General features: G+C 40.1%; 1 protein-coding gene and 1 non-coding gene across 2 annotated transcripts; both read left to right on the top strand.

Moving 5' to 3' along the window:
• Positions 1-22,600: 22,600 nt before the first annotated feature.
• Positions 22,601-23,322, top strand: LOC131250592 (large ribosomal subunit protein bL19cz-like). The gene is made up of 2 exons (XM_058250880.1): positions 22,601-22,750; positions 23,032-23,322. The coding sequence occupies exons 1-2, from the start codon at positions 22,601-22,603 to the stop codon at positions 23,320-23,322; spliced, it is 441 nt and encodes a 146-aa protein (XP_058106863.1).
• A 2,294-nt stretch (positions 23,323-25,616) lies between these two features.
• LOC131252437 (small nucleolar RNA R71) lies at positions 25,617-25,722 on the top strand. Its single transcript, XR_009174458.1, has one exon. It is a non-coding gene; the product is annotated as a small nucleolar RNA R71 (small nucleolar RNA).
• Positions 25,723-27,541: the final 1,819 nt, after the last annotated feature.

The raw sequence follows: 27,541 nt of genomic DNA, 5'->3' as shown, positions 1-27,541 counted from the left end.
ACAATTAATAATTGCATTTGATGTGGTTAGGAATGGTCGACCAAGAATGATAGGAATCTGAGTGTCTATGTTTATGATGGGCTGAGTGTCCAAAACAATAAAATCTATTGTACAGTAGAATTTATCGAGTTGGACTAGCACGTCCTCGATCATCCCTCTCGGTATATGAACCGAACGATCAGCAAGTTGTAGTGTGTTCCTGATGGGTTTCAATTCACCGAGTTCAAGCTATTCGTAGACTGAGTAAGAGATCAAATTTACACTTGCTCTCAAGTCAAGAAGTGCATACTCAATCTGATGATTTCCAATTACACAAGTGATGGTTGGGCTACCAGGATCCTTGTATTTTTGTGGCACATCTTGCTTGAGGATGGAACTTGTTGAGTGTCAAATATTTCATATTTTTCCCTACTTATATCTTGGTTTTATAAACATGATAATGCTTAATGGGTATATTTTATATGTGTTTGTATTACAAGGTGAATCTAAGAGCTTGGATTGAAAAGAATGTCAAAAGCATGGATTTGATGCTCAAGAATCACCAAAGCAAGGAATGGATCTTAAGAGACCATGATTGAAGATTTCAAGACCTCAAAATCCAAGAAAATCAAGTGCAAAGGAAGAAGAAAGACTAAAGAAAATTACAAAGTCCACAGCGAAGCTGGTTCGGTCCGACTGAAACCCAGTTTGGTCCAACCAAAATCGCACAAAACAGTCCAGAAACTAAAGATGAAATTCGGGGCTAATTCTGTTTAACCGAAGGATAATTCGGTCTGACTGAAGGATGGATTTAGTGCGACCGAAAGTGTACAAAAAGGTCCAGTGCTAAAAGGAGTTCATTCGGTTCGATCGAAACTTAAGTTTAGTCCAACCGAAGAGTAACTCTGTTGCATAAATTTGAAGCAGTTTTCAAAGTCGGCCAATCAAAGCTTATAAATATGGGTTCTTTAAGGAGTTCTAAGCAAGAATTATGGTTGGAAGAGTGAAGTAAGGTGTTGGAGATCTTCAAGGAGTCATTTCTTCCCTAATCTTCTTCTTCTAGTTAGTTTTATGTTTTATTTAAGAATTTTAGTTTCAATCATGTCGATGGTTAACTAAATCACTTAGTTAGGGCTAAGAGGTGAAGCTTATAGCATGTTGGGATGTTTATCTAGCTTTGATTCTTGTTTATGTTGAACTTCATTGAATTATAGTTTGAATTAATGAATATTTTCAGTTTTCTATGGTTTATTGTGACTCAAGTTACAATAGATGTTGTGATGGCTTTGAATATCTTCTTATTTATTTTGATATTGTTGAGATTGGTAAAATTCATGATTTACCATCGTCTCCTGGGCATGGTGGATGGTTGAATTCCCTTCCAATCATCATAATTGTTCTTCATGTGTGAACTAATTCAATGAAAAGTCTAGATTTGGTTTAATTATTTCATCTTCCAATTGGATAGGATAGGACTCCGATTTCAGTTGTGTTTATTGAATCAAGTAAGGTAGCATCTTCATAGCTACAAGTGGATCCTTAGTGCTCTAATTCCCTTTTGATTATTGATGACTTATTCACAATTACTTTTAATTATTCCAAAATTCAGTTTAGATCTTGTTCTAGTTCTACTTCTAGTCAATTTCAAAATACGTACAAGTTTAGTCCTTATGGATTCGACCTCAGTCTCACCGAATTATTACTACAACGTGACCCTACACTTGGGGTTGTGAACAACACTCACTTTTTCTATCAAAAAGATACTCTTTTTTATTTTGTCGTCTTTTGGTAATGTATAGGTCTTTTAAGAACTTGGCATATGAGAGAATTTGCTTAATAGCATCGAATAAAGGGATATTAACTTTCGCATGTTTAAGCATCTCTAAGATGTCCTGAGTGATGGTCAAAGGCTTAGGCGAAATCAACCATTGTGGGAACTATGCAACTAGCCTTTATTGTGTATCCAGTTCTTTCTCATGTGGGACGTCGTTAATTCCATCATTCTTCTTAGATTCTTCTAAGTCCTTAGGCTTCTCAGCCTTAATTAGGATGGTTTTATCAATTGTTTTTCCACGTCTAATGGTGGTGATGGATTTAGCTTGTTCAACATATTGTTCCGAAGTGCTCGGGTCACTTATCTTACATTGCGGTTTCAGATTAGGGAGAGGTTGGGCTAGAAAAGTCCATTTCTCCCTAGTTGATAGGTATGAATCAATCCTTTAAATGGACTTGCGAAGGTCCAAGAATGCTTGTAATGTATTTTGATTGAAGAGCTCTTGATTTTTAATTTGTTTGAGAACTGAATGCTCTTAGGGTCTTTACTAATTTGGAAATAGTGGAAAAACCCCTTGAGAATTTCTGTTTATATTTATTGTTTGACCATTCCTCCAACTGAAGTTGGAATGGTTCTTCCAACTGGAATTATAAGTACTTGATATGGGGTGTTGAATGGCCTTTGATAGTTGTTTACGGCATTCGATTGCTCGTGTAAAAACTCTTGAAATGCAGGAATGGTGGGACATTCTTGTGTCAAGTGTATGTTACTGACACAAGTACCACATACAACTTCAACGGTCTCCTCGGGTTTGACCGTCTCTACTTTTTTCAGTTCCTTGGCCTTCATCTTTCTAGTGAGATTAGCCACCCTTGCACTCATGTCGTCCCACTACCAGAAAAATGGGCAAAGGGTAGGATTTAATCCATAACCATAGACCTATGGCTACTGTTTTAGTCCGTAGCACGACCGTCATTGTAGGTGTCGAGCTAATAGGTCCAAAACCTATGGCTACGGATTTAATCCATAGTCATAGCTTAAAATAGCTACAGATATAATCCATAGTAAATATTTTTTTAGCCAAAAGTACCTACAGCTACGAATATTATTGGTAGTTAAAAGTAGTGTTGGATTCGTAGAAATATGCCGAATTTTATAATAGCTACGGTTATCAGATTACCAGCTACGGTTAATATCCGTAGCTATTTCCTACATTAAAAAAATTATAATCATTCATTCATTCAATTTGAATCATTCAATCGATTACAATCATTCATTCATTCAATTACAATCATTCAATCAATTACAATCATTCATTCATTCAATTACAATCATTCAGTCGATTACAATCATTCATTTATTCAATTACAATCATTCATTCAATAATGAATTAATTACAATCCTTCATTCAATCAAAAGAAAGTGAGCATAGAGAGTGTCTTAGTAACCATGGAATCCACACCGATAGTAGACTGAGAGGTCGGAGTTTGATCGGAAGGCGGCTACTTGTGACATTTTGGGGTCTATTGTGTTCTTGAAGGTCATGTCTCAAATTACGATGCCTCGGTCAATGACTCCTACACCAGGAAATGACATTGATTAAATGGTTAGGATATGAAATGATATTAATTAAATGGTTAGGATTAACTGATGACTAATGATATACTTGTTGGGTTTGTTGTCTGCATGGTCAACTTTTCAAATTAATCAAGCTTTGAGACATCTACAAGGGAAAGGTACTGGAGGCTTCCGTACTTATCTCTAATAAACATGCACACCATTACTTTGGAGACTGCATTTGAAAAAAAAATCTAACATATAAGGTGCACCGGTGCCTATTATAGTCTTACCTCATAGAATTCCAAAATGGTTAGCATGACATTGAAGTCCACATCATCAGTCAAGACTTGATGTAGGGCATGTGGTGTTAACCATGTAATCTTTTGGCCTTCAACCTTAGCCTACACAATTGAACAATATGAGCAAAGTAAATAGTAAAAAAGGATGCATAGGAAAGGCTAACCCATTCCTTCATAAATGCTTGATCGCTTTAACAATAGGTGGCTAAATAGTCAAGCCAATCTTCTCAGATCAGGTCATAATCCAACTGATTCAGCACTTAGGGCCGCATGGTATTCAATTTAATTCGAGTTGAATACAATTCTAGCAATACCCAACACTTTGCATATTTGCACATGTTTAATTAAAATAGAGCCATTCACTACATGTATGGCTATGTGATCAGCATTTCACATATTTGCACACATTTAATTGAAATGGGGCCATTCTTTACACATGTGGCCATGTGCTCAGATTGAATAGTGACACTATCCACCTACCTGCAAGCATACATGCCAACAAGTTATCTCCACAATACTGTTGTTTGGTTTCCTTCAATGTCAAAAACTCTACAATACTGTTGTCCGACACTATTACATTCAATACCATCTTCCCTTATGTTGCAACATTAACATCTACAAAAATAGTAAAATACAATGCATGCTCGTAGAATGATAATCTGATTGTCCAAATTATGAAAAAAAAAAAAAGGAATTAATACATGGTGTGGACAGTTCTACCTAACATGGCTTGTTATATTCAAAAGCAAATAGAAGCACCAAAAGACGGTTGAATGCCCTTTCCTTTTTTATTTTCTTCTTCTTCTTCTTTTTTATTTCTTAAATATATTTTTTTTAATCTAACTGCAATCAGGAATTTTTTAGTATGATCCTCACACATAAAACCTTACATAACTGTTTATTCAAGGAAAATCCATGGAAAAGGACTTGGGAGTGGATTAGTTATAGAGGCTAAAATGTTTCACCTGTTGATAAATGGAATCAAGTATGCTCTGAAAGAAGGAAGAAAAAACTTGAAAAGCATGAATTTAATGACTTTGCCATTTCTGGATTTTCAGTTACTGAACTTCTGCTATAAGTGACTGTGGACGACTGTATTTTACAAAACAACAAGTGCATTAGAAACAACACAAATGTAGAATTACTAAGATAGGGAAATGGTCATTTGGTCAAGTTGAAAAAATGGCATTTTTGTCATGTTCTTGCTTAGTAGTTCCCTTTTTTCCCACTTGAATAATAGCAGGGCTCGAATGTACAGTTTATAATTGCCATGTATCAACTATCATACTCTGCCCAAAATACAAGTTATAAACTTTCAAAGCAAATCAAGTTTTAAAATGTCTTGTACTAAATCTTTTCATTCGAGGAAATGCATGATATTCATGGTTTTCTTGACCTTGCAATGAATGGGAAATACCATTCATTTGTTAGTGTTTTTCATCCGGAAAGACAGATACCATCTTTATTTCATTTCCATCCCAACCTAATTGAAAAATCATCAAAAGATGAAAACCCAAATTCTGATAGAGCAATCCTATTGGATAGGTTAATTAGATGTCACACAAATGGTGGGGTGGGCCTCATGCCACATAGAGACTACATAGATGTTACACAAATGTTTTAGGAATGCTCATTTTATCTATGAATGCTTAGTTTTTTAATCTTCCTTGAAAATGGTAAAACTTACAAGCATGGAGGACAAATTGCTACATTACTGTCTAACTGGAGAGCTTGGACTGAGGTTGATTACTCAGCGTGCAAAGCTGCAGGAAGAAAATTTTCTAGCCAAAAATTCATATGCATGTTAGATACTACACTGGTGATTGGATACATGTTGCCAAAAGAAAATGTATTGGTAAAAGAAGCAAAAAATCCAAGTGGCATGGACTATAGCTATATGTTTAGTACAAATAGACTAGTAGAGGCAGGAGGAGAACTTACATCTAAGAGGAAAAATCATTGTCAGGTTACAAAAATCATGTTGTATGGAAGTGCATGCTACACATACTCCCCTAGTGACTTTTGAACCTGGGCTTGAACCTTGTCTAACATCTCTCATATTTGAACTTTCAGAACTCCTATGTTGCAAATCTAAGCTACCTGAAGACTAGTGGTCAAACTGTAAAAGACGGATCCGCAATTAGCTTCTTTTTTTTGTTGATATCACTTTACAAAATAAGTCCATTCAATTCAGGGCATTATTACTTCTTTTTTTTTTTACAACTTCAATTTGTTCAATTCATGAATCCAAATCATCTAGTCCACAGTTACATGTTTCTTGTTTGAATCTACCAAGCCTAACTACATCCCACCAAATGAGCTTATGTGCATGAATTGGAAACAGTCAGAATTTCTTGTTAGTTAGGACTTAGCAGCTCCAAACCAACAAGCAAATCTGACGAATACAAGAGCGTGGAATTCACTTTCAATTTGCTCATCTGTTGCAAATGTGGTAAGCTAATTGAGTTTTATTTTTTAAGATTAGTACGCTAGTTGAGTATGGAAAGACCATGTTTAAGATGATTGAACCCATACCGATATTATCTACCAAATACAATGTATTAAGGAGTTTGTAATCATTATATTTTTACAAAAAATTAATAATGTTGCTAACATTTTGCTCTACCCAATGTGGTTTCTGTGAAACCACTACAATGAGATATTTCATAAAAAGTCTCAGAAGAAAGATACTTTCAGTTTTAACATGTTTTTGTAAACATGGTATAAATGGCTCTTAATAGAGAAAATATATATTGCAAGACGGGTCAATTTACTAACTTTATTATCATTTTTCATTTTTATATTGCAAAGGAAGTTATATACATGGGTACAACTAGATGCACTCAACACTAAGAAAGTTGCGCTTTCACATCCTCACCATTAAAAGACAGAGGAGGGAGTCCAGTGAGCATTCACTAGCAGTACATCAGTGGGAGTCAAGCCCAGGTCACCCCACTAGCAGGGAGATTCACTAGCAGCTCAACTAACATACATACATTGGCTATGTCGACAAGGGAAAACTAGTTTTCAAATCATGTTAACACAAATCAACAATGACGGAGGGTAAAATGAAACATTCCAAACCTCAATTTGTTAGTGTTACAATGTAAAACTTGGTTATAAAATACAACAAGCTTTGGATTTCTCCCTATGTTTCCCCAATTTTTCTACTTATATATTTGTAAGCACGTTATAAATTTTCACAACAACTCTGACCCACTAGGAAAAGGCTATGATTATGATGAAGATAGTATTGATGGTGATTGGGAAAAGGCTATGATTATGATGAAGATAGTACTGATGGTGATTATTTCCAAAGAATCAATGGATAAACCCAATTGTAGGTTAGGGATGCATTAGTCCAATTTTAGTTTCATCGTCTTTCTAAAATTCTAAATAATGCACAGAGATGGACATGTAAAGTCCATGTGCTTCCCTATAGAATGGATTGTTCTCTTTGCACAACAAACCATTTAGCATTCCTGTTAGAGAGAGAGAGAGAGAGAGAGAGAGAGAGCAACGTATTCTATTTTCCAGTGGCATTTCTCGATAGAAGGAGTTCAGTTTTGGAAACATGCGACCCTTTTACAGAAGCTTTCATGTCATTAAAAGCCTTTTTACCAACTCCAAGACAAGCTTTCTTCAACAACCAGCTAATTACTCACAGGGCAGCCCATTTCCAATGCTACTTAAATGTACTTCTTCTTCTTCAGCTACATCACAAGCGGTAGCTACTGCTTACAACGAATTTTCAACATCTTATAATGGTAGACCTTGGTATCATTGTTCTATAAAAGCCCTGGATAGGAGCTATTTCGACCCAATATATTTGGGTCTACTGCCCCCATCAGGTTCTTAACAACCATGGGTGATGCCGCGGAACCTGTTGCACGGGACTCTTCTTCAGTTAGCCCTGAGACAGTTCGGCCCATCAAATTCAAAAGGCCTGATAAAACAATCAGGCACATAATGCAGATTTAGGATAAGGAAGTAGTGAAGGCAGTAAAGGCAGTGTTTAGAACAAGAAACAAATGCATTCGATTTGGGATATTATCTTATCTAAACATAACAAAGAGAGAGTATGAATGACAATCATCATATTTTATTAACATTGAGTTCATTTGCATCCTCAAACATCCCTTGATTCTAAGATAGATCATTTAGAATATATAAATTGTCAAAGTTCAAATATTCAAGTCAGAATATCAAATCCGACAGCATTTCGACTCTTGATTTGATCATCTCTTTAAGAGGAATATGACTCAAATATTTCTTCTACTGGTTTCTTGCTCTCAAAGCTTTCGGACAGAAGAAATCTGGAGATTTAGCCATTTCAGCAGCATATCGGCTCTTTGGCTTCATAGACTGCAGGGCAGTCTAGTTGCGTGGACCTGCGCAACGGATATCGGTTGCGTGGACCCGCGCAAACCACCGGAACTTCCTCTCCTACCTTTAGTCTTCCTCCTCACTCTGCTTACTCTCTAAAATCTTCAATCCGTCCAAATGAAGAAGGGGAAGGGGCATTTATAGGCCCTTGCACGTGTGAAACCTCGATTTTGGTGCCATAGGACCCACCTTTCGATGCTTTAGATCTTTTTTCAAAGAACCACTTCTGTATTTCGTTGTGCGAACCCGCGCAACTATTATTTTGGTTGCATGGTCCCATGCAACGGACATCGGTTGTGCAGACCCACGCAAACCACCCTTAAACTATTTCATTCTCCTTCTCTTCCAATTTTCTTTCTATCTCTCAATCTCCTTTTGCTTCAATCCTTCCTTCATCATTTTTTATGCCTCAACAGATGCCCCCTTGATCCTTTCTTTGTTTTCCCAAAATCAAAGAAAAGGATAAAAAATAATCACCTAGACAGGGTTTGTGCGGACCCACGCAACGTAAACCCACATACCGCACTCGACCGAAAGTCCTATAAATACTCTAGCCTTCCCTTACTCTGCACTTCTTTTCAGCCTATAGCAAACCCTTTGCTCTCCTGTGATTTTTTCCCGCATAACCAATATTGATTGCTCGGTCCCGCGCAACAACTTTGTTGTTCGCGCAAAGTTTCTGGGAGTTGCGTCGTTCCACGCAACAGACTTCGGTTGCGTAGTCCCTCGCAACCAGGACTTAGCCGATTTCTCCCGCACTTGGTCCTTTTTCCAAAATGTAGCCAATTTCTCAACTTTTCTTTAAACTTTTTCTTCAATTACCTTCAAGCCCTTAACTCGCTGTCCATCATGGCTCGTATAAGCGAACCTATCGTCTTGTAGACCCTCCTACTGACCAACCTTCTCACCCTGATTTGCCTGATCCATCTTCTTACCGCCCTTCCCCTTCTTCCGATCCACGACCAACCAAACAAACTAAAACCACTACCCACAACCCTGTATATTTCAAAGAACCCGTACTTCCAACTTTTGACTTCACTGACCGCATTGAATCACTGCCATCTCCCATTTATCGAGCAATTGCAGTGAAGGACCTAAAATGTCCTCCAAAGCACAGTAGAGAGTATGACTGGGATGAGTGGTTGAAAATAACCGCTCATATCCGCACAGATAGTCAAAGACCCCCTCTTCGAGAAGACACTCCTCCCGCTTCTCGCTCAAAGAAGACTCATCGAAACAAGGCGAAGGAGTTCGAGGAGAAGATTAAGGAGCACAATAAGAAAAAGCTCCAGAATTCGTGGGAATCAGTCCAAGTCATTGAGGGTATCATGAAGTTTGATAACCCTCATTCAGAAGGTATGACGATAATTCCCATCAATATCCATCGCCACCAATCCATGCTCGACTGCGAGCTAAAGGATTACATAGATGAAGAAAAGTTGATGTACACTACCTCGTGGGCAACGAGAGAGCCACGTATCCTCGAGGGGATATTACAAGCACACAAACCATGGCAAAGCATTGGGGAAGTCCACCCCGTGATCTTTCTAACGCCTTTTCACAGCCCGCACAACCTTTTCCCCACGTATTTCTATGAAACCATCAGGCAGTGCTTCAGAGATTGTGAGCAACTCTGAGGACCGGAAGATTTCTGAACAAGGGGCATGTTAACTTCTCGACACTATTATTCAGATTGGACTGAAGCCATCTTGCTAAAGCACGCGAATACACTTGCCAAGATCAGCCTGTACGATGCTATAGAAGTTACATCTAAGTACTTCTATAAGGAGCCCACTGTGTTGAAAGGTTTCATTGAGTACTGGTCGGCCACTACCAACTCTTTCCACTTGCCTTTTGGTGAGATGAGTATCACACTTTGGGATCTTCATCGAATAGCGGGTCTTCCATTAACAGGCAAGTTCTATGATGAATTCGTTCCGTCCAACAGAGAGCTGGCCTTCGTATCTTCTCCTGACGGTAAGCCTTCCATTTCTGAGACCACTATTGAGCTCTTCAGGGAGATGGGGAAATTTCTAAACATCCATAAGCTTTCTCCTCTACAATGGCTAGCATATTTCTCCAGAACTCTCAGGTATTTCTAAATCTAGGAGTCAACTTCCCCTTTTTCTTTCTTTCCTTTTATTATAGATTTCTTCATACCAATCTTTTACCTTTTCCTTATAGATTCCGCGATTATCGTTCGAAGGAACTAACAAAGCTTCACGATGAGATGAAGGAGAGAGCAGATTATAGTTCATTCGGGGAACTTGCAGCCTTCCTAGCTTATTGGCTGAGCCTCATGTACTTCCCAGCTCCGAGTGGGCAGATGTTATTCGCCCCACGGTCTTTGTTGTTGCAGGCGCTTTGGCAAAGGGACACAAGTATTCCCTCGCACCTCCAGTGCTGTGTTCTATTTATAGAGCCCTTGAAGAAATAGCCACCCATGTTAAGAACCCTACCATTAAATCTTCATCAGTGTACACTTCATGGCACTATATCACAGGCTAGCTGGGAGTCTACTTTCCCTGGACTTTCGAAGCGCCAGAGAAGGCATACGTTCAACCTGCACATCTCTCGCTCTAGTTCTTCCAACAAAGGGCTATGACCAAAAGGTCATACGACTAGGCGGCCAACAAGATTCAGGATACTGACCAAGTAGACTACTTCCAATTTCGTCTCCATCATTATATCAAAGATACCGACATGGTGGACCAGGGAACACTTATTGTAGCAGAAAGAGCTTTCTTTCTCTCTATTCACTCCTGCAATCTACCTCTTCGAGAAGGAACAGAGTTCTAGCAAGAGCCCTATTATCCCAGCCACTTCGCTTGTCAATTTGGCTATGACCAAGCTATGCCAGAAGACTGTGGATTGGTCACCAAGAGAATGTGTTGCTATGGAACTGGCCCTATTAATTGGGCCATGATATGGAAGCAATTACTAGGTGGTCGTGTCTTTCTTTATAATCCCTAGTTGCGACCACATAGTTCGTACTTCCTATAGCTGGATGCGGTGGTGAGATCACCAGTCATTCTTGGTTAACAAGTGTTTACCTGTGGATTCACCCATCTTTCTTCATCCGCCTAGGCTGAGGGGCAGAAAACTTGAAAGCGGAATTAGTTATATCTCGGAGAAGAGCCACGCATCCCATCACGGTGAAATTTGTAGAAAAATATCACTAGAAGACCCAATTCGTGAGATGAAGCCCATTAATACTTTGGATGCCTAGTTTGCTCACAGGGTCTTGATGGAATTTGAACAAGTTTCTCATGACTTTGGTGGTCGAGTCATAGATGATGTTGAAGGCACAGCTTCTCCTATTCCTGTAGAGACTATGGCAGCTCAAGATGAGCCAGCTTAGGGTGAACCAACTCCTTCACAACCTACTCTTCCTAGTTCATCATCTCCTATGATCAAATCTGGAGCACGCTTGCAAGCATCGCTGCTTGTTCCTCAGGAAGGAGATAGACAGATATCTACATCCCCTTCAATCCCGGCTAGCAGAGAACCTCCACCAGAAAGTAGCTGAGCTGCCTCTTCTAAAGGAAAGCAAGTTGTGATTGAAGAAGTAGATGAAGAAAGCTTAGGAGATGAAAGCTCGGCTTCTTCATTGGAGGGTACTGCTTCTACGGAATATGAAGATGATGAAGACGATGAAAGCGGCGAGGATAAAGATGATGACTTTGAGGAAGGAGAAGTTGATGTGGGAGGAGAGGAGGAGGTAGTTGCGGAAGATGTTGGAACAGAACATCCTTTTGTCTCTTCTGAGACTCTTCCTAGTGCCAAGATTCCTGCAAAGTCTCCTATGGCAATAGAGGAGGAAGAAGAACCTTTAGATTACAGAAAATACAAATATTCACCGGGTAAGGGAAATTTAATTTTAAATGTGTTTATATGCGTATCTGGTGATAGGTATTTATTTATCACTGTCATGTCTCTATTTCAGGTGCTCATGTTGCTAATATCGAGATGGGTGAAACTCCTCTAAATCCTCCTGCAATTGTATCAATAATTTCGCCAAGAGCTCCTCTGGTTCCATTGGCAGCACCGAAAGTAGTAGCCCATGAAATTATATTCCTAGTAGAAACCACTGAATTGCCCACTCTGACCATTAGAGACCCATGTACAGAGGCCAGGGCGCCTTCCTTCGTCGACATAGCAGGGGCTGGCCCTTCTGTAGTTCAGGAAATTCCTCTTCTTGTTAGCCATACTTCTGCGGCAGGTATATATATTGATTGCTTTATTAAGGGTTGCACATCTTATAACTTTCTATCACTATCTCTAAATTCTTTCCTTCTTTATACTATAGGAACCCCTCCTCACAGTAGAGCGGCAAGTTCTGAATCCGTGGCCACTGTATCTGAACTATCGTCCTTCGCAAAGGTCCCTGCCCACAAGATTCTCTTTTTGAAGAATTCTTTGTCAGTGATAGTCCACATCTTCAAAGACCCTGGACAATGGTCAAACCTGGATATCGCTATCGAAATTTTGGAAAGTTCTGCAAGAATGGTGAAGATCAGCATCTCCACTTTGCGTGATTCCCTTCTCAAATTTCGTGATTCAATAATCTCTTTGGCATCAGCGGAGAATGTTACAACGCACTTGAAATCCTGGAATATGGGAAGCAGTTGACTCTGTCCAAGGAAAAGGCTTCTCTTATTATTTCTGTTATCTCTAAATTTGACTAGGAACAACTAGTTCTTCAAGAACAACTGAAGGCCTACACTGATGACCGAGTGGTTATTCAAGACTGCATCGCCATTCTAAAAGAGGAGATCTCACAACTGGAGTTAAAGTACCGCGAGGAAGAATCATCCATAAAGGAGATCGAGGAAAGGATACAAGTCAATATTCAGTCTACTAATGCTGAGAAGTCTGAACTGCTCAAAAGCAAAGAGACGATCGCATCATTGGAAGGTAAGATGGCTGACATTCCTGATCAAGCGAAGATCATTCTCGAGGAAAAGTCAAAACATGTCACGGCTCAAATGCAATTAAAGGAGGACTTGAAAAAGTATATGGGGATAGTAGGCATTGTAGAAGAACTTTAAGCATGTAATTTCTCTTATGCATATGCTTTTTTTTAACAAGTAATTTCTTTTGACTCTCCATATATGAATTTATGATAATATTTCGATATATTTTATTCTTCTATGCATTTCTATATCACATATCATTTCAGCCATATTTATCTATGCAGTAGTCTCGACATAATATTTAATGAGGAACTAATTATAAAGCATCAACATTTTATACTTATTAGTGCGGGATTTCCTATATGATTGTTTTTTTTAATTGGCGGCGTTAAGTTTTAATTTAGTCAGTTACACACAGTTTAAGCTCTTGAGTAGTGGAGACCACACAGTTTTTTAGACTCTTAAGTAGTGGAGTCAAGTCTCATGTGATAGTCTCTGTAACTCTTAGGAGTTCACTGGACTTCTCACAGCCTAGGGAGTTTACAAACTGCGATCCATCAGAGGGGCCCAGTGAAGCTACCGGGGCCGTGAACTCGGTTGGAATTACGCACAGGGTTGGCCACGGTAACTCTCTAGAGTTCACAGAGCTCGCAAGGTGACCTTTGGGGTACTAAATCTAGGGCCGTCAGTCAGCCAAAGAGTAGGTTTAAGCCCTTCCTCATGAGTTAGTATTGAAATCAAACCAAAGATTTGGGGGGTCTTACGCATGGTTGGCCTATCTATGGACATGGCCAAAGAGCTTACACTACGGCCTACTTTTCCTTCATCTGCAAGGTCAAGCCCATTCATGGGAGGGCATTTTCCTCCGTTCCCCGTGACGCTGCTGGAAAGCTATATAGACAGCATTGGTTTCACTCGTGGCTGGCTGTTGAGGACTTTTTACCTTTTAGGCTTCTAGTCACTGGCTCCATCAGCTGTCTGCATGGGTATGCATATGATGGACTTCACGGACTTTTTAGGGCCACTGACTTCTCATTGCTGTCCGAATGGCAAAAATGATAAGTCTAATGCGTAGCTGGCCCTTTTAGGGCTTAGCTAGACTGCCTTAAAATGCCTTAAAAGACAATAATAAGTGTGATCATCGTTGTTGCGAGAATGATAGACATCTCTGACTGAGATTGATACGTCACCACTTTTGATAATATCTTCAAGAGAATCTATCTGTGTTGTTCATAATATATTAGCTTGGTGACGATACCAATTTTAGCAAAATTTTACAGAGCTCGCTTAATGATGATGATGGTCACTTTCTTTTCACAATACTTGTTAATATGTAGTCTTAATATGCTCACGAATTTCTTCTTTATTCATTCATCTAACGCTAAACATGATCTTGTTCATTCTTCCTCCTTTTAATATAAAATCATTATGCTGATAATATTCTGGATCAAAATCAGTAGCATCTTCAAAGATGATATCTCTTAATGAAGCAAGCATTGACTGGTATACTGATACCTTGTCCATCTTGATCCACTACTCTGTATGCACCATTAGAATATACTTCTTTTATTATATAAGGCTTATCCCATTTAGGCTCAAATTTGCCCCCTGTTCGACGGGTGACCATTATAGGTCTTTTTGACACCAGCACTATATTCCCTCTTTTTTTCTCTTTTTTTTCTTACATCATTTGTTATAGACTGATATATAGTCACTCTAAGTGACGCTACTTGTATTTCACTCAAGATTCTATATACCCACAATGCTTCTTGTATGCCCACTTAGTTATTCCGTACCTGAGAATGCTCGACTGTTTAAGGATTCTCTTCAAATGATCGCTCGGTTGTAACCATATTCGCCAATGATTCTTCCCCCAGTCCTTAAAATTTTCTCCCCTTTTCCTGGTCAACCTTGATAGGAATTTGAATTTCTTTTCCATGATTCAGGCCGGTGGGTTCTTCGTAGTCAAAAGCCATGTTTCTATGATCTTCTTGCTTGCTAGACTATATTTTTCGAGATAGTACAGATTATCCTTGGTCTCTCCTCCTATCTTTACTTCCACTGTGGCGTAGAATTCTATTGGTTCTAGGTGTTTTGCGCTAGTCATAACCTGAAATCTTCCTGGGGCGGCTGAAAATGGCTTGTTTCTTTCAACATATGGCAGTGGTACCATATAATTGGACTACAGAACTTTTAACTGTTCGGGTGACAACAGGGTTCAACTGTTCGGGTGACAACAGGGTTAATGGAGGTTGTCCTGGTTGTCTCAGATGCTTTGGTACAAAATAGAATTTCTTCTTGACTTCGACAGTCCTGGATGATTCCGCCTTCTCAGTTTCATTATTTACTTGAATGTCCTTTAGGACTGTGCTTTCATCATTCTTCCTTTCTTCTTTAGCGAACCCTTTATAGTAACTGGCTTTCACAAAGAAGGACTCGGCCTCTGTATATGGCTTTGCATCGGCCATTACTTTATATTGTATTCCGTCTTTATAGTATTTGAAACATTGATGCAGAGTAGAGGGTACAATGCTGTATTGATGGATCCATGGCCTTCCTAGGAGAAGATTGTATGTCGTCACTGCGTTTATAACATGGCACACAACATCAGTAGTTAGTTCTCCTACTTCCAGTGTTACTGTAATTTTACCAAGTGCGCGTTACCCATCTTGATTAAAGCCTTATATCATCATTCCACTAGGGCATAGATCTGAACGACAGTAACCCAGCTTACTCAACATTGAGAGTGGCAAGAGGTTCACTGCTGACCCATTATCTATCATAATCTGCTTAACCTTCTTCCCATGGATATGGCCTTCTATCATTAGCGGCCTGTTATGCTCTACCTCACAGATCAAATAATCATCGAAGAAGGAAATGACTGGTAAGAAATTCTCTTGCTCATCATGCTCTTCACGTCCCATTTCTGCCAATAAGGTTTCTCTGACATTACGATTAGATAATGTTTAGACTAAGCTCTACCCAAATTCCTCTGATAACTTAAGCGCATCATTGACACTTAACCGAGCTGGTATGCTCTTCAAATGATTTACTACATTATAAGTCACCTTTTCCGTCACACTCTTTTTTTCATTCTCCTCATCATTACTCTGCCTTTCAACGACTTTCTTTCTTGTGATCCCTACTTTCTGCTTCACAGGGCTTGTCATTTTCTTCCCTGATCATAGTGTAATCAATGCTACCTTCTTTATCATATCACGATTTTCTTTCTCTTTCGTATCCCCAGCCTTTTCTCAGATTGTGAGCATATTCACTGTTACTATGGTACCCCTTTCTTTTTCTTTATCAATTACTATTTTGTTCCTGTCTATCATTTGCTATATTATACATTTCAATGTATAACAATTCTCCGTTGGATGCCCCATTAGACGATGATAGCGGCAAAAATCTCTCTCTAGTTCTAGTCACATCGTCAGTGAGTTTAGGTTCTAGTAACTCTATCATGCCAGCTTTTAGTAGTTGGTTCATTATAGGAACAACATCCTCCCTGTCGAACACGAACCCCTCGTGAGAATTAAGCATCCTGGGCCTCTTTCCGCTATATTTGTTTCTTGACTGATTCCATTCTTCTTTTCATTTTGGCCCCCTTTCCTTGGAGTCCCTTGTATCTTTGCTTCTCTTGTCACGATCAACGGTGTTTACAGACATCCTACTAGGTGCTCTCCTAGCTATTTCATGGTGAAATGCTGGCATCTTATGAGTCATCAATTCCAAAGCATGAGCTTTAGTGTCTAGATCACGAAAAGTTCTGATGTCGGTGCTAGTGAGTCCAAATGCGATGCCCGTTTTCATAGAGTTCAGGCACATCTTGACCTGTTCCCTTTCTTCTGGCAACTGCCTGCACGAGGCTCCTAATGTCTTCCATCTGTCTATAAACTTTTCTACCAATTCTCCTTCTCTCTGCCGTGCAGAAGCCAATTCTATAATACTAACATCATGCTCTGAAGAGAAGAAGTTTTACATAAAGGCGTCCTGCATTTGTTCCCAAGTATGTATCGACCCTGTAGCCAGTTGGAATACCATCGGAATGCTTTGTGTGTCAGTGACGACCCGAACAATCACAAGCAATATTGTGGTATCGTAGAAAAATTCCCTATGCTGGTAATGAAGTGCATTAAGTGTTCTTCTGGCGATCCTTCCCCATTAAACTTCTAAAATATAGATGCTTGAAGTTGGCTAGAAACGAAACATCTTCTACCTCTCTTGGATATGGTGTTCGATATCTGAAGCAGCCAATATTTTCACGCTCTCTTTCTATCCTAACAGCTTCTTCAACGACTTGTCTCACATCATCTTGTGTTACTGTTCTCACGGCTGGGACAGACCCTCGTGATCCTGCCCCTTATGGTTAAGAGCCTTTATGCTGGTTTTCTTATCCATTCATTGTGCCCATCATTGGTGGAGCCGCTATCTGGGCCAAAGCCTCTCTAAGGTTTCTGCACTCATCCATTAGTACTGTAAGACCCGTGTCCTAGTCTGTACCATTCCGTTGGCTTCTGCGGTCTTTTCGGTCGAATTCCGGCAACCTTTGTACCGTATCCGATGATTGCGTGCAATCCTAAGCCAAGCCCTACATACCAAAGTCAGCTCGAACCGAAACCTATACCTTGGCGACCGCGCCATCACCACAGTTTCAACACTGTGACTCGCGCACCAAACCAATACCCAGGCTAGGAGATGTGGGCCTGCGTTGATTCCGAAGAAACGCCGCGCATTGCGATTATCGAGGGAATTTCTACGATTGTCCCATCAATCAATGTCAAGTATAAGCCTTACCTAAAGTACAACAACCCATCCCTACCTTTTCAAAAGTCCACTCTCTCTCTCTCCCCTCACCATTCCTCTTTTTCCCATTTTCAACCACAACCATACCACTTTTCACAAATTTCAAACACAATCTTACTTTCCCATCATTTTTCCTTACACCCACCACTCCATCCATTACTCTTAATATTCTCTTTCCCTCATTTACTCAAACACTCTCCCAAGCAACAATTCCATACGTCTAAGCTTCTCCCTCCCAAATGCCAAGTGTGGCCTACTTTCCCTACTCTCTCATGTCCCATCTCAACCGTTGATCCATCATCTACCACCATCAAAAGTGAAGGCAAGGAGCATAGAAGGCTAAGGGAGCAAGGAGGAGGCCTAGAGGTGGGTGATCCACCGTTGATTTCATGATCTGAGGGCCCACTTATTGATGGGACCCATTTCGATGTATGTGATGTATCAATGGAGGGCCCATAGTGGCGGGGTCCCTCCTCTCTATCACCGTATCTCTCTCTCTCTCTCTCTCTCTCTCTCTCTCTCTCTCTCTCTCTCTCTCTCTCTCTCCTTTCCCTAGAATGAAGTGGGCCCCACCAAATCATGTTAAATCCACTCCATTCACCAATGGTGTGGCCCACCACATTTTAGGCAAAATCCACCGTCCGGTGGGAAGTCTCACCTGCAAAATATATATATATATATATATATATATACACAATATATTATATTTATATTATGCTAATATATAAATATATATATATATAGTTGGTGGGCCACGTCCATGTGGGACCCACCACAATGCATGTGTTTATCCATGCCGTCCAGCGTCCCTGGACGCTGGACGGGCGTGGCTAAAATGGAGTGTGTATACTGACGTGGGTGTGTACAAAAAAAAAACATACAGCAGCAGCTGATGCTGCTGCTGTCATAGCACATGCAGGTGCTGCCTGCGCCCGGCGGACGGACGACCTGACAGGGACCCACAATCCCAACCGTGGGCCCCACCATGATATGTGTCGACCATCAATACCTTACATTTGGTGGGCCCTCCTCCCAGCTATGGGCCACCCCTAAAATCAGCCGTATTTGGATCTCAGGTGGCCCACGTCGCAGGCAACAGTTGGATTGAACGTCTGCTGTTGGAAACCTTTTTGGGTTACAAAGTTTTGGATCAGATATGATATTTATTTTTACTCTTCATCCATGTCTGTGTGACCTCATCAACGGACTGGAGGTTAGGTAAACATCACCGTGGGCCTCATGGCAAATAAACATTATGGTGGGCCTCAGTCCCACCCTAGGTCCATGTGACCCTATCAACAGGTTGGCTGGAAAATAAACATCACCATGGGCCCCCTGGTCCACGTGACCTGATGAACAGTTTGGATGTCATATAAACAGTACAGTGGGCCCTAGGTCTGAGTGACCTTGTGAACAGTTTGGATGAAAAAAAACATTAAGGTGGACCCAGGTCTGTGTGACCTTATCCACAAGTTGGGTGGAAAAAAATAAATATTTTGGTGGGCCCAGGTCTGCATGGCCTTATCAACAAGTTGGGTCGAAAAAAATAAATATTTTGGTGGGCCCAGGTCTGCATGGCCTTATCAACAGGATTGGGTAGAAAATAAATATTATGGTAGGCCCCATGCGGGACCCACTTATGTGTGTGCACCACACTTCCCATCAGTGTGGTCCCCAACATGAGGTATGTGTATGATCTATGCTATCCATCCCTATCGGACCCACCATGATGTATGTGTCACATCCAAACTGTCCAATCATTTTTTTAAAAGATAAATTTAAGGCTTAAGGCAAAAATAAGACAAATCTAATTATCATGTGGACCACACTGTACTGTGGGGATTAAACGGCTACCATTGAAATCCCTTGGGACCTTATGATTAGATTGGATGGGAAATAAAGGTTATGGCGGGCCTTGGGAATTTTAATGGTGGAAATCGTTATCACCACTTATAATTTGGGTGTGACCCATTCGAAATACCTGAGACCCATTTTTATGGCCCATTGTTGAGGCCCACCTTGATGCATTTATGGACCGTTGTTGAGGCCCACCTTGATATATATACAAGGCCCATGTTATGAGGCCATTTGATGTATTAGAGGCCCATGGGTCGAAGCCCATTAGGACGTACATGAGGCTCATTGTAGTGTGATTCCACCATGGTATACGTGTCGACCCTTATAGCAGGCTATGTTTTAGGAGCAATGATGGTTTGATGTCCACATTGTAAGGACGATGTTGGTTAAATGTCCGCATTGTCACTCTCCTAGGGCCCTTTGATAAACCCGTACCTGTAATGTGTAGGCCGTCTAGGCCCATCTTCGTTTTGATCAGAGCCCATCACCACATAACATGCTTAGTATAGATCCCTGATTCATGATCATATACATCATATGTATGCCTGATGTGAGGATTGACTAATCATTGCACATGCCTTCGGGTAGATTGTTTATGGACTCCCTGATAGGCAGAGTTGCCCTACATGAGCGCTCGGTACGCGTAGGATTGTTGCATGTCTAAAAGTATGATTCATGTACTTGCATTTGTGTGATTGTGATTATTGTATGCCCTAGCGACATTAGGGCCATAGCCTCCACAGACATATCGTGGGTGGCTGGATTGGATACCGAAAATATTGTTACTAAGCATCGGGGCGCCATAGATGTCCTTGGGTGAAAATCTCTAAACCCGATGGTACCAGAGGATGACTCCAACGTTGAGACCGAGTGGATATATGAGCGTACGAGGGCCGAATACCAGGAGGCCGTGTCTCCCACTGTGTCTTGGTCGGTTGGAAAGGGGTGTGGCCTTACTCGCCCGAGGGTAGGAGGCAATACTAGGCTGAGTTTGACCAACTCGTGAATGGGTCCGCTATCGACATGCCAGATAGGTATTGGCAGACTATTAGCCAGGCGGATAGTGAGGTTTCTTACGATCATTTGGACTGTGCGGCTAGGAGAGCGGCAGTGCCACTTGGAGTGTACTAAACCCCGGTGATTATCCAGAATGAGAACTGTACTGATATATGATGAGGATTGGCATGCTTGAGTTGCATCTCGCATCACATGGCCGTGTTATGGCCGATAGCATTCTTATCTTGCACCGCATAGCCTTGGTACGGCTAATTGCATTCATGTACTCATCAGCATGATTCCATATTACTCTGACCTTGCATTTTGAGCACACTTATATTGCGCACACACTCACACCATCCTCTAAGCTTTCTATAAACTTATACATGATTGATGCATACAGGTGACGCTAGGACGCAGCCGTAGCATAGTAGCAGCAGGAGTGTGCAGACGAGCTTTTGGAGTTTCTATCTTTTGCATTATCTTGTATTCCCTTCAGATGCATTGTACTTAAAAGTTTTTTATCATGGTGGATTTTATGATGGTGTTCTTGTGGTTATTGTTCGTGGGTTATGCTTATGGTTATACTCATTATAAATTAAATTGATATTAAAAATCCTCCTTGTAGCATCCCAGGATCGGAACCTGGTAAATGGGTGCCGGGAGCCGAGAATGGTGTTCTACGGAGGCTGTCGAGGCCGGATTCGGCGATCAAAAATTTCGTAAGCCCAGTTTCCGAGTTCAGGGCATGACAAGTGCTCTTTGTGCTTCTACCATCTCATTAATACGATTTTCTGTAGTTGACCTATTTTCCTGATTTGTCTCGGCCATACACACTGCAGCTTCTCTACTTTTCGACGAAGCTGTAGTTAGAGTGGGACTAGAGTACGTTGACGTGACAGGGCTTACGAAGAGAGGAAAGAGTGGAGTTTTATTTGACTTCTGTACGCTTTCAATGCTATTGATCGATTGGGGCAATGCAAACATCAGTGAACTCACCTAGGGCGACATGGGCATTAGTGAGCTTGCCATTAACGCTTTACCTTTCTGCTCTCTTATCCATCTGACCCTTGGGGCAACCAAAGCCGGAAAGTCACGCGATGCGAACTGTGGAACTACTCGCTCAGGATATATCGCAGGAGGAGCGAGTTCAGGATTCTTCCTTGCTGTATTGCGCGTTATCGGCCCTCTGACTCTTGGCGAAGGCAAATTCATTCTAGGGCTTCTTGCATTCCGTGCTTTCGTCCTACGAGACATTACAACAATCCAGCCTTTATCGCCTTCTAGCGGTTGAGGCGAAGCAGATACAACCCCAGCTGTCACTCGAGTTGGGTCGTCTTCGCTTGTAAGAAATTGAGTCATGTACTTTGGGGTTTGGTTCGGTGTATATTATATTGCGAACCCAGTCGGAGTGAAATGGAAGCTCAATTTTCTTACAAAAGTTGCCATTGGTTGTAATTTCTACTTGAATTCAGAAACCTTCAGACATGAAACATAACTATATAGTTAGTATTTGAAGAATCAAATGATCTATCTTAGAGATGAAGGGGAGGATGTTCCCACTGAATGTCGCCATTTTGGCGTCGGAAAGACGCCAAATTATGATGAAAGTTCTATAACTTTCCCAATATTACTGTTAAATAAGATAAAAGTTCCCCAGCAGAGTCACCATTTTGTTTCAAACAAGAAACAAATGCATTCGATTTGGGATATTATCTTATCTAAACATAATAGAGAGAGAGTATGAAAGACAATCATCATATTTTATTAATACTGAGTTCATTTGCATCCTCAAACATCCCTTAATTCTAAGATAGATCATTTAGAATGTACAAATTGTCAAAGTTCAAATATTCAAGTCAGAATATCAAATCCGGCAGCATTTCGACTCTTGATTTGATCATCTCTTTAAGAGGAATATGACTTGAATATCTCTTCTACTGGTTTCTTGCTCTTAAAGCTTTCGGACAAAAGAAATCTAGAGATTTAGCCATTTCAACTGCATATCGGTTCTTTGGCTTCACAGAATGCGGGGCAGTCTAGTTGCACGGACCCGCACAACGGATATCGGTTGCGCGGACCTGCGCAAACCACCGGAACTTCCTCTCTTACCTTTAGTCTTCCTCCTTGCTCTGCTTCCTCTCCAAAATCTTCAATCCATCCAAATGAAGGAATGGGTATTTATAGGCCCTCACACGTGTGAAACCTCTATCTTTGTGTCATGGGACTCACTTTTCGATGCTATAGATCTTTTTTAAAGAACCACTTCTGTATTTTGTTGTTCGAACCCGCGCAACTGTTATTTCGGTTCTGCAGTCCTGCGCAACGAACATCGTTTGCGCGGACCAGCGCAAACCACCCTTAAACCATTTCATTCTCCTTCTCTTCCAATTTTCTTTCTATCTCTCAATCTCCTTTTGCTTCAATCCTTCCTTCATCATTTTTTATGCCTTAATAGGCAGATAGAGAGATCCCTAACATAAAGCCCAGTTATACTGTCCAGCTTAAAGTGGAAGTGCCCAAGAACAAGCATCAAGTTTCGATTCTGAAAGGCATTGTTATAGCAAGGTGCAATGCTGGATTGAATACAACATTTAGATTACGGAGGTTGGTAGCAGGTGTTGGAGTGGAATCTGTTTTCCCTTTATACTCTCCCAACATAAAGGAATTCAAAGTGTTGGACAAGAAGGAAGTCAGGAAGGCAAAGCTGCATTACCTTAGGGATAGAATGAATGCTCTCAGGAAATAAGAGCTGTACAAGTGAGACTCTCCCCCTAATTTTTCTTCCCAATGTATTTGATTGAATCAATTTCCATATTTTATTTGAATGCATCAGCTGATGCTTTTGCACATAAGATGTCTGGGGAAGAAGGTACCTAGATCCACCGATACCTAACATACGGTTTCATCAGATTGGGTCTAGATTTTGGGTCTGATTATGAATCCAGATCCTACTCAATTGGATCGGATTCCTGTCAATTTTGGGTAATAAAAATCTCTAAATCTATTCACAGATGTTGGTTCTATTCTAATCAGGTCTATATGTGGGTGCAATGCTTCAAATCTTATTAGAAATATGGTCAGATACCTGAATCCACCATATACCTGTGTACGCATTTTAATTTTATTTTTAATTTCAGTATTTATTTTATTTTTAAAAAAAAAACCATTTGGCATTCTCCAACCGATAGTTCAACTGTTGAACATCTCAACTCAGTTTAGGTCGATATAAACCATTGGAGAAGCAACATCCCTTGATGTTATCAATATAACCAGTTCTAAAGGTTTTGGAATTTATGAGAAAAGGAACTTTGTGACATTAGATAAATTTCTATAGCATAGTAGTATAGCACATTTAGAGGAATTCAGATGCTTGGTTCCCTCACATGCTCTTTCAATGCAAGGGTACCGAGTATAATTTTAACATCCTATCAAAATCCAAAAATCCCCCAAATGAAAGTTTCAATTTTCTAGCACTGCAGAACCAAATTCAAAGAAAGAAAAACAACCAAACGCTATTTTAGAATCATCTGCACAAAATCAAAAGAAAAGGAAAAGAAAAACCCAGTTAAAGTTTCTACCATTCTAACAATAAAGAAAAGCAACTAAGAAAGATTAAACACCCAACAACATTACAGAAAAGGAAATTTCAAGAAATTTTGCCAAAAGCCAAGAAATCCAGATGAAGTTTCCAGCTTCCTAGCATTGCAGAACCAAAATCATAGAAGTAAAACAACCACAACACTATACAACAGAAGATTATTTCTGGTTCTCTGATGCGTTCATTGTAGCCTCTCTTCCACGACTTGGAGATGGGTTCTGGTGTTCTGTTGCTGGTGGCTCAGCTTCACCATGACCAGCATTAGAACATTCTTATCTCGCCTTAGAAGGCTGATTTCTACCTTGAATTGATGAACATGCACAGAGATTTCTCGTGCAAGATATATATGTTGGGCAAGTGATATTACAAGATATAAAAACAGAGATTTTAATGGCGTATCCAACCGCAACTGATTTCAGAAATAGAGAGAGAGAGAGAGAGAGAGAGAGAGAGAGAGAGAGACTAACCATTTTCTCCTTCTTGCGGTGAAAGGGGGTTTCGAAAACGCTAGAGAGAGAGGTTGGGAAATAGAGAGAGGGGAATGCGGTCGAGAGACGAGTAGAGGGTGTGGGAGAGCAGGAGATTGAGAGATGGCGAGGGAGAGGCTGAGTGTGAGAGAGAGAGAGGGTGAGGGAGTCTGAGAGATGGAGAGAGGTGAGGAAGGGGCATAGAGTCAAAAACCCTAGTTTTGGGAGGTACGTAGGCGGGAGAAAATGGTGGAATGATTTTCATTTGGGGAGGGGTGCGTGACTGATGACTCATTAGGACCGTGGGGCCCACCATGATGTATGTTATTTATCCACTCTGTCCATTAAATTTAAAATATTATTTTAAGGGTTGATGCAAAAAATGAGTCAGATCGAAGCTATAAGAAGACCACACAACATATTAACAATAGAAATTTAATTTTTATGATTACTTATTTTGTGGTCCAGTTAGACCTTTAATCTACATAATTTTTGGCCCAATCCACTGAAATTATATATCAGAATTTATGGATGGCTTAGATCAAACACATATATTTCAATGGGCCCCATGGAGCCCCTTAAGCACCATCAATATCTAATACGGCTATGATGAGGGGGTAGGCTTTAGGTACAGATCAATTAGGTGTTAGGCACGGATTAAATCTGTAGCACGATTGCTACGGATTTAATCCGTAGCCGAAAACTTTCAAAGTCCGTAGCCTTTGCTCAATTTTTTGGTAGTGTTATGTTCCCTTAAGACGTACATTCCTTCCTTTCCTCTTGATTGATTAGGCTTAGAAATCGTGGCTTTTAAGGAGGTGTCCCATTATTGCGCATTTTCAGCAAGTAGATCGAAATATTCCCACGCATCATCGACTTTTTTGTTCATAAACTCCCCATTGCACATCATCTCTACAAATTGGTGTATGGTTGAAGTTAGTCCGTCATAGAAAAATCTGACCCGCCAAATTTCGTATCCCTGATGTGGGCAAGAGTTCAAAAGGTCTTTAAATCTCTCCCAACTTTGGAAGAAGGTTTCTTCCTCTTTTTGGGAGAAATTCATTATTGCTCTCCTCAGGGTGTTGGTCTTGTGAACCAGGAAGAACTTTTTAAGAAACTCCCAGGTCATCTCAACTCATGTCCCTATCAATCTTAACCATAAGGAATGAAGTCATGACTTAGCATTTTCCTTCAAAGTGAAAGGAAACAATTTTAATCTCATGATGTCATTATACACGTTTGGGAAGTGTAAGGTTACTATTATCTCATCAAACTCTTTGAGATGTAGAAATAGACTTTCAAAATCAAGTCCATGAAACTTTAGAAGTAGTTGGATCACTCCCGATTTGAAGTCCATTCTTCCTACATTGTGTGGAAACACCATGCAAGAAGGTGTACTTGCCCTCACTAGTTAAAGATAATCTCTCAGTGTTCTTGGTCGAGGGGCATTGTGCACCTCATTCTCATCTTGGTGTTCCTCAACAAGATAATGTGGTTGATTTGCGGCCATGATTTATGTTTGCTCAGGAGATCTTAGGAGATATCTAATCTGGTGATGGATAGGCAATCCTTCAACCAATCCTCCTTCACCTAAGAGATGTAGAGTGTTGTCACGGACCTACTTGGGCATGAAACACTCTCAGCCCTTAGGTTCTAAAACTAAAACTAAGATTAAAGAAGACTACAGAAATAATAAATCTGGAAAAAGAGAAGGTTGGAAAGAAGTTACAGGATTGGAATTTCTATGTTAGATTTCTATAAAACAGAAAACAAAGTTAGTATCTAAAAAAAATTCAGGACATCTGAACTATGTAAAACACAACAAAAAATAATCATAATCCTAAACAAACTACAACACTAATCAATCTCAAAAAACACAAGCAAAGTCCCTAGCAATGACGCTAAAAACTTGTTCACAACCCCAAGTGCAGGGCTGCGCTATAGTAAGGTTGAATCCACGGGGACTTACTATATGCATATTTTCTGAAATAAACTAGAACTAGAACTAGAATCAAAACTAAACTAGAATCTGGAATATGGGAGATCAATTGTGAATAATTTATCAGAGATAATGAGGAACTAGAGCACCAAGGATCCACTTGTAGCTATCTTAATTCTACCTTTCTTGATTCAATAATAACACAACTGAAATCGAAGTCCTATTCTATTTAGTCGGATGATAGGGGCAGTTAAAACATAATGGGATTCTGAAATTTCATTGGATTAGTTCCCTCATATAGCACCAATGTAATGATCGCAAGGAATTCAAAGCATCTACCATGCCCGGAGACAATGATAGATCATGAAATTTTACAGATCACATAATTGCAAAACAACTAAGAACATATTAAAAGCTTCTCAAGCATCTATCATGACCGGAGTCTACAATAAATCACAGTAAACTGAAAATATTCCTTCATTCAAACTAAAAATCAATGGAAGTTTAACAAAAACTTGAATCAAAGTAAGATAAACATTAAAACAAACTACAAGCTTCACCTCTTAGTTTTAGTTAAGAGATTAGCCAACCATTGACATGATTAAACTAAAACTCTTAAAGAAAAACATGAAAAACTAACTAGAAAAGAAAGAAAGAACTCCTTGATGCAGCATCACTCCTTTCTCTACTATTCTTACTCTAATTTGTGCTTATAAGAACTTAGAAAACTCCTTTATATAGGCTTTGATCGGAACGACTTTGAAACCCCTCAAATTTACGTAGTTTACGCAGCTTCGATGGGAGCTTCAATGGGACTTCGATGGCATCAAAGATCCATCATGGAGTTTAATTCGATTTCAAAAATTATCACAAACCGTCTGTGTAAGTCCTTTAATGAGACCGTCCGGCCTTCAATGGCATCGAATTGGCTTCAATGTTATCGAACATGTGCTCGATGGGA

Source organism: Magnolia sinica, chromosome 7 (genome assembly GCF_029962835.1).
Source record: "Magnolia sinica isolate HGM2019 chromosome 7, MsV1, whole genome shotgun sequence".
NCBI lineage: Eukaryota > Viridiplantae > Streptophyta > Magnoliopsida > Magnoliales > Magnoliaceae > Magnolia > Magnolia sinica.
Note: the sequence above shows the minus strand (reverse complement) of the source record. Positions and strands in the feature narration are given on the sequence as shown.

Coding starts and splice junctions, on each gene's coding strand:
- LOC131250592 (XM_058250880.1), top strand. CDS start 22,601: ATGCGGGGCAGTCTAGTTGCACGGACCCGCACAACGGATATCGGTTGC. Junction 22,751..23,031: donor CCATCCAAATGAAGGAATGG/GTATTTATAGGC, acceptor ATGCCTTAATAG/GCAGATAGAGAGATCCCTAA.